We start from the raw sequence: 14,605 nt of genomic DNA, 5'->3' as shown, positions 1-14,605 counted from the left end.
GGTTCAATCTCCAGTACCACATAAACAAAACAGAACAAAAAAACCCTTGTGTTTGAGGTTCCATATTTCAAAATGATTATTCACATTTAACAAAAACAGAAGGTATCATTTTATATAAAAATTAAAGAAATACATTAGATAATAGAAGTAGTAAAGAATATGTCCTCAGAACAGGAGTAAAAGCTTTTGGGCTCTACTTGGTACCAACAGCTCAGATGAGTTTGCTGTAAACAAGCAGGATGATGAAATCTCTGACATAATGAAACCTGGGTAAACCACAATGGGCGTGTGCCAGCAAACAGCTGGCCAAGTATTTGTCCAGCTACTGTAATAGCTACTGAGCAAATGGGTTGGCATGAATAGTTATGTCCTTAATGTGCACATCATTAAGAGGCCGGTAAGTCTTCTCATTCACTGGTAACTTCTCCAATTCATCTAGAGTCTCCAGACCATCTATTACCCTGAAAGAGACAAAATGTAACATATGAAACACTTCTTCAGATTGAAATATATTATCCAAGCCCAGCATGGTGGTGCAGGCTTGTAATCCCAGCATTCAGGAGGCTGAGACTAGAGGATCGTGGTTGGCTGACAGCCTCAGCTACTTAAGCCCTCCGCAAATCAGTGAGACCCTGTTTCAAAATAAAAAATAAAATATTGGGCAGGGGGTGTAACTCGGAGGTCAAATGTCCCTGGGTTCCATCCCCACACCCGCAAAAAAAAAAAAAAAAAAAAAAAAAAAAAAAAATATATATATATATATATATATTCTCCAAATGTCTATAGCATGATTCTTGGGAAAGGACCATGTCTTACAGTTCTGTGAATTCTCTAGCTGAATACACAGCAAACTATTAATTTCCTTTCATTAAAGGGAAAATAAACTCACAGAATGTAAATTCAGACATCAAATGTGTTGGTTTTCCCAATTTTCTATTCTTTGGGTGTCCTAAAATGTAATTCTGACCCTAACTATTCAGAGTTCATGCAGGCCCCACAATTTAGTCCCACAAGGCCATCCTGCCCCCAACAATGCCAGAGGGGAGTCCTAGGTGGCAATCTGTACAATTAGCCATTGCCAGAACCCCTTCTTGGGTTTGATAATTTGCTAGAATGGTTCGTAGAACTCAAGAGATTAATATTACATATTATTATAAAGCATACCACTTGGAAATATCAAATGAAGGAATTCATAGGACAAGGTATTGGGCACATGCTCTTCTCCTCCAGGCCATCTTCCCAACACAGACATGTATTCACCACCCAGATGCTTTCTGAGCCTCACTTGGGTTTTTTTTTTTTTTTTTTTTTGGTGGTACTGGGGTTCCTGGAAGCCCTTCTATCTCTGGGCTACACTCCCAGACCTATTTTTTTTTATATTTTGAAAAAGGGTCTCTTACGCCAGCACGGCTGGCTTCCAACCTGCGCGATCCTCCTGTCTCCGCCTCCCAAGTGCGGGGATTACAGGCGTGCGCCACCACACCCGGCTCCCACTTGGGGTTCTTATGGAGGTCTATTACATAGATGTGATTGATTTTTTTTTTTTTTTTTTTTTTGCGGGTCTGGGGATGGAACCCAGGGGCATCCAACCTCCGAGCTACACCCCCTGCCCTATTTTTTATTCTTTTTTTTTTTTTTTTTGGTGGGTCTGGGGATGGAACCCAGGGGCATTCAACCACCGAGCTACAGCCCCTGCCCTATTTTTTATTCTTTATTTTTGAAACCGGGTCTCACTAAGTTGCAGAGGGCATTACTAAGTAGCTGAGGCCGCGAACCGCGATCTTCTGGTCTCAGCCTCCCGAATACTGGGATTACAAGCGTGCGCCACCACGCCCGGCTTGATGTGATTGATTTTTAAATCACTGGCTATAGGTGATTAAATTCTATTTCTACCTCCTCTCCCCTTCTTGGGTTCAGGGTTGGGAAAAGGTGGGGAGTTAGGGGCAAAGTGTCAACCCTTGATCACATGATTTGTTCCTCTAGCAATCAGACCCCACCCTGAAGCTCTCTAGGAGCCCACCAAGAGTCACATCATTAGCATCAACTGCAGTATGGTTCAAAGGGGCTTATTACAGCCAGTTGTAATGGCACACTCTGGTAATTCAGGTACTTGGGAAGCTGAGACAGGAGGGTTGCAGATTTGAGGCCAGCCTCAGCAACTTATTGAGACCCTGTTTCAAATAAAAAAGGACTTGAGGTAAAGCTCAGAGGTAGAATGACGGTGGGTTCAATCCTCAGTTACACACACACACACACACACACACACACACACACACACACACACGGGGCTTATTCTGAATAAAATATATTCCTTTCATGCCTATCATTTAAGAAAATTTCAAAGGTTTTTAGGAGCTCTGTTCCAGGAATTAGAGATGTAGACAATATTTCTCACTATATTACAATATCATACTAGGCATAAGTATTTCTTTGCTATAGTAAATAGCTAGAAAAAGTATAAAAGGATGTCACTACTCTGAGTACTGCCTTCCACTAAAAGTCCTGAAGTGAGTGACCCCTTTGCATTTTTTTTTTTTCTGGTACTAGGGATGGAACGCAGGGGCATTCTACCTTCAAGCTACAACCCAGCCCCATTTTTTAATTCTTTAATTTGAAACAGGTCTCACTGAGTCGCAGCTGAGGCTGTCCATGACCGTGATCCTCCTGTCTCAGCCTCCCAAGTGCTGCTGGGATTACAAACTTGTGCCAACACACCTGCACCTGGCTGCCTCCTGCTTTTCTTTTATTTTTTCTTTTGGTGGTGGTACTGGGGATGGAACCCAGGGGGCATTCTACCTCCGACCTATACCCCTAAACCCATTTTATTCTTTTTTTTATTTGGAAACAGGATCTCATTAAGTTGTGGAGGGCCTAAGTTGCTGAGGCTGGCTACAAACCTGTGATCCCCTGTCTTAGCCTCTCAAGTACTGGGATTACAAGCAAGTGCCACCATGCCCAGCTTACAAGCTATTCTCTCTTTTTTTTTTTTTGGTGGTACTAGGGATGGAACCCAGTGGCATTCTACTTCCAAGCTACACCCCTAGTCCTATATTTTAGTCTTTTTATTTTTTATTTTTATTTATTTATTTATTTATTTATTTTTTTGGTGGTACTGGGGTTCCTGGAAGCCCTTCTACCTCCGGGCTACACTCCCAGACTTCTTTTTACATTTTATATTTGGAAACAGGGTCTCCTAAGCCAGCGCGCGCAGCTGGCTTCGAACCTGCGCGATCCTCCTGTCTCTGCCTCCCAAGCGCGGGGATTACAAGCGTGTGCCACCACGCCCGGCCGTCTTTTTATTTTTTTGAAACAGGGTCTCACTGGGTTGCAAAGGGCCTTGCTAAATAGCTGAGGCTGTCCACGAACCATGATCCTCCGGTCTTGGCATCTGGAATGCTGGGATTACAAGTGTGCACCACCACGCCCACCTTAAAAGCTATTTTTTTTCTTTGCAGTACTTGAGATGAATCCAGGCACATTCTATCTTCGAGGTACACCCCAGCCCTATTTTAAATATTTTATTTTGAAACAGGGTCTCACTGAGTTGCAAAGGGCCTCACTAAGTAGCCGAGGCTGTCCGTGAACCGCAATCCTCCTGTCTCGGCCTCAAGATCCATTACTCTGAATTTTTGTAACATTCCTGGTAAAAAATTGGCATCTCTTTTCCAAAATAAGGAAAATGAGGCTCAGAGAGGTTGTAACATTCTCCAGGTCACAGCCAGTAAGTAAGCGGGAGACAAACTCCAGGTACAGTTAGTTCTCATACGATTCTTCTCATTATTTGTTATACTACTACCTCAGCCATGTTTAGGCATTGACATGGCAAAGAGCCTTAACTGAATACTCACTTTCCAAACACTGTGTATTTCATGTCCAAGTGTGGTTGCTTGCCATAGGTGATGAAGAACTGAGATCCATTGGTATTTGGGCCATTGTTAGCCATAGATACAACACCTCTAACATTGTGCTAAAAAAAAGACAGACCAAAGCATTAATTTATCTGTTTTTACCTGTGTATTGAAAACACAGGGTTGAAATAAGACATGTACTCTTTGCCTTCCCAACATTTAAGGGATCAAGAAAACATTTAACTAGCTTCTTAATTGGATAAAGAGTAATCCCAATGTTCAGTTTCTGTATTATCTATATCCCTGAAAAACGTGCATGTACTTTGCTTACACATCAAAAGTATTTTCCAATTAGTTTCCTTTTCACTTTGGATACGTATAGCCACAAACACTTTTAGCAATATCAGTGTATAAATAGAAATAGTCCTTACAGTTATGTTAAGGAAAAGTGTGCCGGCATGAAACGATCAGGCAACAAAACCCCTTTTCACATACTGGACTCTCGCTAGTTTCTTTATCTGCAAAACAAGGGAAGTTGGGCTGGTTGGGGTCTACTCAGAATTCAGAGGCTTACAAGGATCAAACAGATAGTAAATTGACATTTAGGTGGAATGTAAACATTAGGGACAGAGAGACTAGCAAAGTGAGTAGTTAGCTCTTGCCTTGTGGCATTAAAACAATTTTCTCTTAACTGGTCGCCATGGAGATTGCATGGTCTTTCACCCATGGGAAGTCAGTTCATAACCCCAAGACTGGATGATCTAAGGAAGGTCTCATTTAGCTGTACATCTTGACATTGTTTATGGGGGACTTTGTACAGAAATTAAAAGGATCTTGCTAAGACTGAAGACTTGAATGAGCTGTCAAGAGGACCTAAAGATAAAACGCACTACAAGTATCTTCATTGATTACTCTAGCATTAGCTATTCACCAGGTGATATTACTTAGAAAAGCTATCAGCTGGGTGTTGTGGCACAAACTTTTAATACCAGCACTTGGGAGGCTGAGACAGGATCACGCAGGTTTGAAGCCAACCTCAGCTACTTAGTGAGGCTCTCAGTAATTTACTGAGACCCTGTTTCCAAACAAAAAAAAAAAAACCTATAGAGGTGCAGCAACATGGACATATTAATGCTTTACCTAAAAAGTGACTACCAATAAAATGTAATAGTTTATACATAAACAATATATATACACCATTACAAGTTAAAGAACCCTTTAATTTGTTTCCCAGATTTAAGAGTTAACATTTGCTAGGTGTGGTGTAGGCCTATAATCTCAGCAACTTAGGAGGCTAAGAAAAAAGGATCACAAGTCCAAGGCCAGTCTCAGCAATTTAGCAAGATCCTGTCTAAAAAAAAAAAAAAAAAAGGCTAGGCATGAAGGCACACACTTGTAACCCCAGTACTTGGGAGGCTGAGACAAGAGAATCGTGCAGGTTTAAAGCCAGCCTCAGCTACAGCTACTTAGTGAGGATCTAAGCAACTTAGTGAGACCCTAGTTCCAAATAAAATATAAAAATAGGTCTGGGAGTGTAGCTCAGAGGTAGAAAGCCCCTGCGTTCCATCCCCAGTACCACACACACACACACACACACACACACACACACACACACACACACACACACAGGCTAGGGTTGGGATATAGCTCAATGATATAGTGCCCTTGGGTTCAAATTCCAGTACTGAAAGAATAAAAGGTATTTATTTTTGTGGCACTGGGATGGAATACAGGGAGATTTTACCTCTGAGCTATACCCCCAGCCTTATTTTATTATTACTGTGGTACTAGGGATTGAACCCAGGGACATTCTACCTCCAAGCCACACACCCTCAGCCTATTTTTTATTCTCTATTTTAAAATAGGGCCTCATTAGCAGGGCGTGGTGGCGCACGCTTGTAATCCCTGTGCTTAGGAGGCGGAGACAGGAGGGTCGAGCAGGTTGGAAGCCAGCCTTGCTGGGTTAAGATACCCTGTCTCCAAATTAAAAAATATATATAATAGGTCTGGGAGTGTAGCCCAGAGGTAGAAGGGTTTCCAGGAACCCCAGTACCACCACCACCACCACCAAAAAAAAAAAAAAAAAAAAAAAAAAAAAAAAAAAAAAGTCTCATTAGGTTGCCAAGGCCGGCCATGAACTTGTGATCTTCCTATCTCAGCCTCCCAAATACTGAGATTACAGTGTGCACCACCACACTTGGCTTATTTTTTATCTTAAATTGCTGAGGCTGGCCATGAACCTATAATCCTCCTGTCTCAACCTTTCAAGTACTGGGATTATAAGTATGCGCTCCCACGCTTGGCTGAAGTTTTTTATTTTTAACTTCTTTACAGAAAATTTAACACATTAAAAAAATTAACATCAAAATGTTATAAATGTCTATGTGTTCCTTTCCATCTATTACTGCAGTCTCCCAAAGAAGTAATCACTACTCTAATGTATTTATACATAGCTAAACAATAAATTATTGGAGCCAGGCGGGGTGGCGCACACTTGTAATACCAGCATTTGGGAGGCTGAGACAGGAGGATCATAGTTCGCAGATAGCCTCGGCTACTTAGGCCCTTAGCAACTCAGTGAGACCCTGTTTCAAAATAAAGAATAAAATATAGGGTTGGGGTGTAGTTCAGAGGTAGAATGCCCCCTGGGTTCCATCCCCAGTATCACACACACATACACACAAAACCCAAAACAAAACAAAAAAATGAGCTATTTCCTTTGGTTAGTTTCTGAACTTCACAAAATTGTTTACCATTTACTTTTTGGGAATACTTTTCACATTTAACATTGTTATGTTTCTAAGATTCATACATGTACACATAGTTGTAGTTCCCAGTACTTGGGAGGCTGAGATAGGAGAATCGTAGGTTTAAGGCCAGCCTCAGCAACTTAGTGAGGGCATCCACAATTTAGTGAGATCTTGTCTCAAAATAAAAGAATAAAATGCCCCTGGGTTCCCATGCCAGTACCACAAAACAATAACAATGAAAGCAAAGAAACAAACAAAAACAAATCCCAGCTGGGCGTGGCGGCGCACGCTTGTAATCCCAGCGCTTGGGAGGCTAAGACAGGTGGATCGCACAGCTTAAAAACCAGCCTCAGCTACTTGGTGAGGCTCTCAGCAACTTACTGAGACCCTGTTTCCAAATAAAGTATAATATAGGTCTGGGAGTGTAAGCGGAGGTAGAAAGCCCGAGTTTCACTCCCAATACCACACACACAAAAAAATAAATAAATAAAAAAATAAAAATAAAAAAATACAAATCCCTAATTTGACCACGGTGAAGATTTATTTATATGTACTCTTCTTTAAACTAGTTGCGATCTGCCATAGTCATTAAGTAAATCTTATATAGGAATGTTCAAACATCTAGCTGAAGATGGGGATTAATACTGAACGATGCGGAATGCGATGTTTCTTCCCTCCTCTTACAGACTATTGACTCATGTCATTCACCATGAACATCCTGCTCCATTCCTAGTTAAACATTGTGGGCAGGACTCAAAGATGAGATCCTTGTATACATGTCAAGCTAGACCTGCCTTTTATATTTTTCTCCCTAACGTCACTTATCAAATATGCAAATAGTACAAAGAAGTACATTCAGTTAGTAATGATGTTAACTCGTGTTACTTCAACACATATATACCAATGTCTTCAAGGGTAACCAGGCAGGAGAAAGAAGATTCCGAAGCTCTGGAATATACCTTAAGATATTCGCTATATTCATCCTCAAACTTCTTGCCCCAGATACTGTTACCTCCTCTTCCAGTACCTAATTTTGGAGGACAAAGAAATCAAAAGTATTTAAAGTTGAAAAAGGCTTCAATTTCTAAAACTTAAACTTTATAGTATAACTCTTTAAATATAAATAAAATTTCACATAGTCTCTAGTACTTTTCTAGATTTAATTTTACAGGCCAGAAAAATAAAATAGCCCTATCCCTGACAAAAAAGAAAGAAAGAAAGAAAGAAAGAAAGCACTCCTTATTAATGGTAAAGACTTCACATGCTTTATTTTCCTTTGTTTTTTTTTCTTTTTGGTGGTACTGGGGATGGAACCCAGGGGCCTTCTACATCTGGGCTACACTCCCAGACCTATTTTATATTTTATTTGGAAACAGAGTCTCTTAAGCCAGCTGAGGCTGGCTTTGAACCTGCGCGATCCTCCTGTCGCAGCCTCCCAGGCGTGGGGATTACAAGCGTACACCACCACGCCCGGCTTATTTTCCATTCTTTTTATCCTTGTCTTCATAATATATATCCAATTCCTTTGATTTTTTTCCCCCCAGGTCTGGGGATGGAACCCAGCAGCATTTTACCACTGAGCTACACCCCCTGCCCTATTTTAGTCTTTATTTTGAAACAGGTCTCACTAAGTTGCAGAGGACCTCACTAAGTAGCAGAGGCTGTCTGCAAACCATGATTCTCCGGTCTCAGCCTCCCGAATGCTGGGATTACAAACGTGAGCCACCACGCCCGGCTCTCCCCTGCTCTTAGTTAATGGAAAAATTTACCTGATGGATCTCCTGTTTGCACCATGAAACCCTTGATATTTCTATGAAATATACAGCCATTGTAGTAATTACTGGCACAAAGAGCCAAGAAATTCTAGAGAGAGTAAAAATAATTGAGAAATGTATAGCAGAAACACACTTGAAATCAATCATATTTACTGAAAACACAATAGCAGTATATTAAACACGACTTTCAGACAATATTTTATTTTTATTTTTTGTGGCACTGGGGATGGAATCCAGAGGCCTTATACATCTGGGCTACAGCCCCCAACCTATTTTACTTTTTATTTGGAAACATGGTCTCGCTAAATTGCTGAGAGCCTCATTGAGCTGCTGAGGCTGGCTTTGAACCTGAGACCCTCCTGTCTCAGCCTTACAAGTACTAGGATTACAATCCTGTGCCACCACACCCAGCCTTAGGCATTCATTTAGATGTTACATCCCTGCCTAAAACACTTCCATAGCTTCCTTCTGCTCTTGGGAAAATCTTCCACAGACCCTAAGAAGTCCTGCATGACATGGTTCCCCTCTACATCTTATATGATAACAATCCTTTATCTACTGCTTGTTTACCATGTTGACTCCTTTAGTTTTTAACAATTTGTCCAAAAGGGGAAGGCTTTCCTACCTTAGGGCCTGAACTACTACCTCTGTACCTGGATTTTTTTTTCTTTTTTTGGTGGTGGTACTGAGGATTGAACCCAGGGGCATTTTATCTCTGAACTACATCCCCAGCTCAATTTTACTTTTATTTTGAAATAACGTCTTATTAGGTTGATGTGAGTCTCACTACTTGCTGAGGCTGTCCTGGAACCTGAGATCCTCCTGTCTCAACCTCCCAGGTATAGGGATTACAGACACGTGTCATGATGTCCCAATAATGCTTGGGATTGAACCCAGGACCGCATGCATGCTAGACAAAGTCTCTACCACTGAGCTAACCCCCCAGTCGTTGGGACGCTCTTTTTATATCTTCTTCCATGGAGATGATTCCATACCTTCTGCATTCAGTTTAAGCATTACTTTCTTGTGTAGGCCTGTCCTCACCTCCCTAAGCATTAAGTAGCTCTTTTCCTGTTATTTTTTATGTCCTTTTATTTCCTTTAAGGCATTATCACCTTTTAGAACTACTTAATTTTCCCACTCTGCCTATTTTCTTTTCGTGTGTGTGTATGGAACTAGGGATTGAACACAAAGGCATTCTACCTCTGGGCTATACCCCCAGCCCAATTTTTTATTTCTTATTTGGAAATGGACTTGCTCCGTTGCTGAGAGTCTCACTAAGTTGCTAAGGCTGGCTTCGAACCTGCCATTGTCCTGTCTCAGCCTTCCTAGTACTGGGAATACTGGTGTGCATCACCATGCCTGGCTTCCACACTGCCTACTTTCCTAACTAGAATATTTGCTCTATAAGGGCAAGGAATGTCTCTTGCTCATCATTGCATCCCCAGACCCCGGCAAGACAACCTTTCCCAAGCTAGGGATGATGGTGTAGGCCTGTAATCCCAGTACTTGGGAGGCTGAGAAAGGAGGACAGCAGGCTTCAGTCCAGCCTCAGCAACTAATCTAGTCCTTGTTTCAAAGTAAAAAATAAAAATGGCTGGAGGTGTGGCTCAGAAGTAGAGTGTTCTAGGGTTCAATTCCTAGTTAAAAAAAAAAAAAACCTACAAAAATATAATCTTTCTCAAATTATGGAATGAATGAATATATACCGCTGACTTCTCTCCTATATCTGTCATTTCTTTTTTTTAAATTTTTTTTATTGGTGCATTATATTCATACAACATATTGGGGTAAAAACCTTGTGTGTACAAACATGTACTCATCGCTGATTTAACCCCTATCTCTGTCATTTCAACAGGTGAAATAATTATAGGACAGTTCTCTTATTTAACTTCCTGAGAAAAACGCACAAAAGTTTTTTAGGGTACAAGATTCAATTTCAAAATGGTCATCCCATTACACGAACTGAATATTTTTATTATTACTATTGTTTATTGTGGTGCTGAGAATTGAACCCAGGGGCACTCTACCTCCCAGCTATACCCCCAGCCCTATTTAATTTTATTTTGAAACAGGGTCTTACTAGGTTGATGAGAATCTCGCTACTTGCTAACGCTGTCCTCAAACCTGCAATCCTCCTGTCTCAGCCTCCTAAATACTAGGATTACAGATATGTGCCACCATGTCTGGGACACCCAGCCTTTTCTTGGAAAAAAGGTCTTGCTAAGTTGCTAAAGGCCTCTCCAAGTTACCGAGGCTGCTTCAAACCTGTGAGCCTCCTGTCTCAGCCTCCCAAATACTGGGATTATAGGCTACCATACCTGGCAGTATCAACTGATTTTTAATATGCAAATAATGGTACTTACCTCACAGGTTTTGGGTGTCCTCTCACAGAAGACTTCTATTTTTATATCACCTACGTCTGTATGCAATGTCACAGACTAAAAAGACGAGACAATGTAAGAACAAATGAGATTTTTTTTCAGGTGACTATAGGTATTGTACAATTTCCCTGACTGGATATGCAGGATGACAATCCGATTAAAGACATAAATACAACTTCAAAGATGATCTGTCTAAGCTGGGCGTGGTGGCACACCCTTGTAATTCCAGCAAGTGGGAGGCTGAGTGAGGAGGATCACGGTTTACGGATAGTCTCAGCTACTTAGTGAGGCCCTTTGCAACTCAGTGAGACCCTGTTTCAAAATAAAGAATAAAAAATAGAGCTGGGCTGTAGCTCACAGGTAGAATGCCCTTGGGTTCCATTCCCAGTACCAAAAAAAGAATTATATTTTTAACATTTTTTTTTTGGTGGTACTGGGGTTCCTGGAAGCCCTTCTACCTCTGGGCTACACTCCCAGACCTATTTTCACATTTTTATTTGGAAACAGGGTCTCCTAAACCAGCACGCGTGGCTGGCTTCGAACCTGCGCTATCCTCCTGTCTCTGCCTCCCAAGCGCGGGGATTACAAGCGTGCACCACCACGCCCGGCGTTAACATTTTTAATATATATATTAGTGATGGTAACGTATAAACAATACTAAATTATTTTTACTCATGAAAACAACAAAATTATTGGCAAAATGAAAAAATTATAACGTAAAATTATTGGCAAAAATGAATTTTTTCAAAACATCATTTCTCGCCGGGCGTGGTGGCGCACGCTTGTAATCCCCGCGCTTGGGAGGCGGAGACAGGAGGATCACGCAGGTTCGAAGCCAGCCGCACGCGCTGGCTTAGGAGACCCTGTTTCTAAATAAAAATATAAAAATAGGTCTGGGAGTGTAGCCCAGAGGTAGGAGGGCTTCCAGGAACTCCAGTACCACCAAAAAAAAAACAAAACAACAAAAAAAAAAACATCATTTCTGCGCCCGGCGTGGTGGCACATGTTTGTAATCCTAGCATTTGGGAGGCTAAGACAATGAGCACTGCAGTTTGCAGACAGCCTCAGCTACTTAGTGAGACCCTGTTTCAAAATAAAGAATAAAAAAATAGGGCTGGGGGTGGAGTTCGGAGGTAGAATGCCCCTGGGTTCTACCCCTAGTACCGCAAAAAACAAAAAACACACAAAACCCCCATCATTTTCCATAAGTAGTTTGATTCCAATGTAGGTTTAGAAAGCAAGCTGGGCACAGTGGCACATGTCTGTAATCTTTGTACTTGGGAGACTGAGAATTAAAGGTTAGAGGACAGCCTCAGCAAATAGTGAAACTCAGTAAGTTAGGTAAACCATTTCAAAACAACAACAAAACGCTGGGCGTAGCTTGGAGGTTGAGTGCCCCTGGGGTCCATTCCCAGACCCGCAAAAAAAAAAAAAAAAAAGAAAGAATGAATTGAGTTTGAGTTGTATGTGTGTGTGTCTGGGGATGGAGCCCAGGGGTATTCAACCTCCGAGCTAAACCCCCTGCCTTATTTTTTTTTTTTTTATTCTTTATTTTGAACCTGGGTCTCACTGAGTAGCTGAGGCTGTCCACCAACCGCGATCCTCTGGTTTCAGCCTCCAGAAAGCTGGGATTACAAGCATGTGCCATCACGCCTGGCAAAGTCTGTGTATTTTAAGGAAAAATATACGAAAGGAAGTAATTTTGGTTTTAAAAAAGCCATTCTAACGCCAAGCGTGGTGGCGTACGCTTGTAATCCCCGGGATTGGGAGGCGGAGACAGGAGGATCCCGCTGGTTTTCGAAGCCAGCCTTGCTGGCTTAAGGGACCATGTTTCCAAATAAAAAAAATATAAAATAGGTCTGGGAGTGTAGCCCAGGGGTAGAAGGGTTTCCAGGAACCCCAGTACCACCAGAAAAGAAAAAAAGAAAGAAAGAAAAAGCCATTCTAACCTGGATGTGGTGGTGCTTGGGAGGCTGAGACAGGAATATCGTAAGTTTGAGGCCAGCCTTAGCAACTTGGTGAGTTTCTGTTTCAAAATAAAGACTAAGATAGGGCTGGAGGTATAAGTGTAGCTCAGAGATAGAATGCCCGAGTTCAATTCCCCCCCCAAAATCATTCCACGCTGTAACATTCTATAACCTACAGTTTATTCATGTATTTTTATTTTTCTTAACTGAATTTCTAAAAGTACTTAACAATGAAAGACATTTAAAAAAATTCTACAAAACTTACCATTTTTCTTCTAGATGGTTTCACGAAATACTATTTAATTTTTCAGAATTTTAAAGAGAAAAGCTTGAAGTTTCTATTCCTAAAAGAAAAAAGAATGAGTTTTTTCTTTTTTTCTTTTGCGGTACTGGGGAGGAAACCCAGGGACATTCTACTCTGAGCCACACCCCCCAGCCCTAATTTTCTTTCTTTCTTTTCTTTTCTTTTTTGTGGTACTAGGGTTCCTGGAAAGCCTTTTACCTCCGGGCTACACTCCCAGACCTATTTTATACTTCTGTTTGGAAACAGGGTCTCTTGAGCCAGCGCGGCTGGCTTCGAACCTGCGCGATCCTCCTGTCTCCGCCTCCCAAGCGCGGGGATTACAAGCGTGCGCCGCCACGCCCGGCATTCTTTATTATTTTTTGAAACAGGGTCTCACTGAGTTGCGGAGGACCTCACCAAGTAGCTGAGGCTGTCCGCGAAGCACAATCCTCCTGCCTCAGCCTCCCTAATGCTGGGATTACAGGCGTGCGCCACCACGCCCGGCTTCTCGCGGTGCCTCCCCGCCGCCTCCCGCCCAACCTGGGTCGCTCAGCCCCGGCTTCCCCACAGCACTCCGCCGCGTCCCCTGGAGCCCGGGACGGGAGAGCGAGCTCCGCCGAGGGCGGGGAGGTGGAGGGCTCCCGGACCGCGCGCCTTCGCCTCGCACCCCTCTCCCGCCTCCTACGGCAAACCAAAAGGCGCAGCGCTGCAGGACGTGACTCCCCTCCCAACACAAACGTGCTCTCGAAGGGATCGCTCACCCTGCGCGCCCGGCGTCGCAGGTTCGAGGCCAGCGTCGGTAACTTAGCGAGACCCTGCTTCAAAATAAAAAGGGGCCACGGGTGGAGCTAACAAGTAGAAAACGACTGGAGAGCGCAAAAGACAAAAACCAAAACCAAACGCTGGGCCAAGATTCAAAACCCGGAACTACCGGAGCGAGCTAAGCCATGCTTCTACTCGGATGAAAGCCCAGGGACCATTTCCGCCGCGCTCTCTTCCGGATCTCCTTCCTAAACCCCTCAAAGGGGCGGGGAAAGCTGGGGCCGGAAGTGACGCACGAGGAGACGGGGTGTTTCCGGGATTGGTGAGTCTTGAGTGATTTAAGAACGCGCGTGGAAGCCGGCGTGAGGACGTACATTTGTAATCCCAGTGTTTGGGAGGCTGGGCTGAAGGAGCCCAGGTTCGAGGCCAGCTTCAGTAACGTAGCGAGTCCCTATTTCACAATAAAAAGGCTCGGAGTGTAGCTCGGAGGGGAAATGTCCCCAGGTTCTACTAAAAAAAAAAAAAAATGTCTGTAGATTGTTGTGCTCTTAGCCCACGATTAACCAGCTGCGACTGTTCCGGGTGCTGCAGAGAAAGGGCAGAAAAGGAGCTAAGAGGAGAAGAATGCCTTGCCATAGGACGGGGGCGAGGATCCTGGATCAAGGATGTAATGGCGGTGACACCTGGCCCGTCATTGTCCTAGAAACGGCCTGCGGTGCACTCGAGTGAGAGTAGAAGTAACGTAGAGGATTTGCTCACGTTACTTCACCACAGCCAACACTGTTTATGTCACTGTCCTGCTTAATTTTTATTTAGTTATTTTTGGTGTTCTTTTT

At 42.8% G+C, this 14,605-nt stretch overlaps 1 protein-coding gene across 1 annotated transcript; it reads right to left on the bottom strand.

Moving 5' to 3' along the window:
- Positions 1-334: 334 nt before the first annotated feature.
- On the bottom strand, positions 335-14,145 carry PPIL3 (peptidylprolyl isomerase like 3; the record flags this gene model as incomplete). The annotated part of the gene is made up of 7 exons (XM_080689352.1): positions 335-461; positions 3,849-3,967; positions 7,558-7,625; positions 8,368-8,461; positions 10,740-10,814; positions 13,576-13,688; positions 13,965-14,145. 7 exons carry the CDS (start codon positions 14,143-14,145, stop codon positions 335-337), a joined length of 777 nt encoding a protein of 258 aa, XP_080545478.1.
- Positions 14,146-14,605: the final 460 nt, after the last annotated feature.

The sequence above is a fragment of the Muscardinus avellanarius genome (assembly GCF_963383645.1).
Source record: "Muscardinus avellanarius genome assembly, chromosome: 2".
In the NCBI taxonomy this organism is placed as follows: Eukaryota; Metazoa; Chordata; class Mammalia; order Rodentia; family Gliridae; genus Muscardinus; species Muscardinus avellanarius.
The sequence above is the reverse complement of the archived record's forward strand: the minus strand, read 5'-3'. Positions and strand labels throughout refer to the sequence as shown.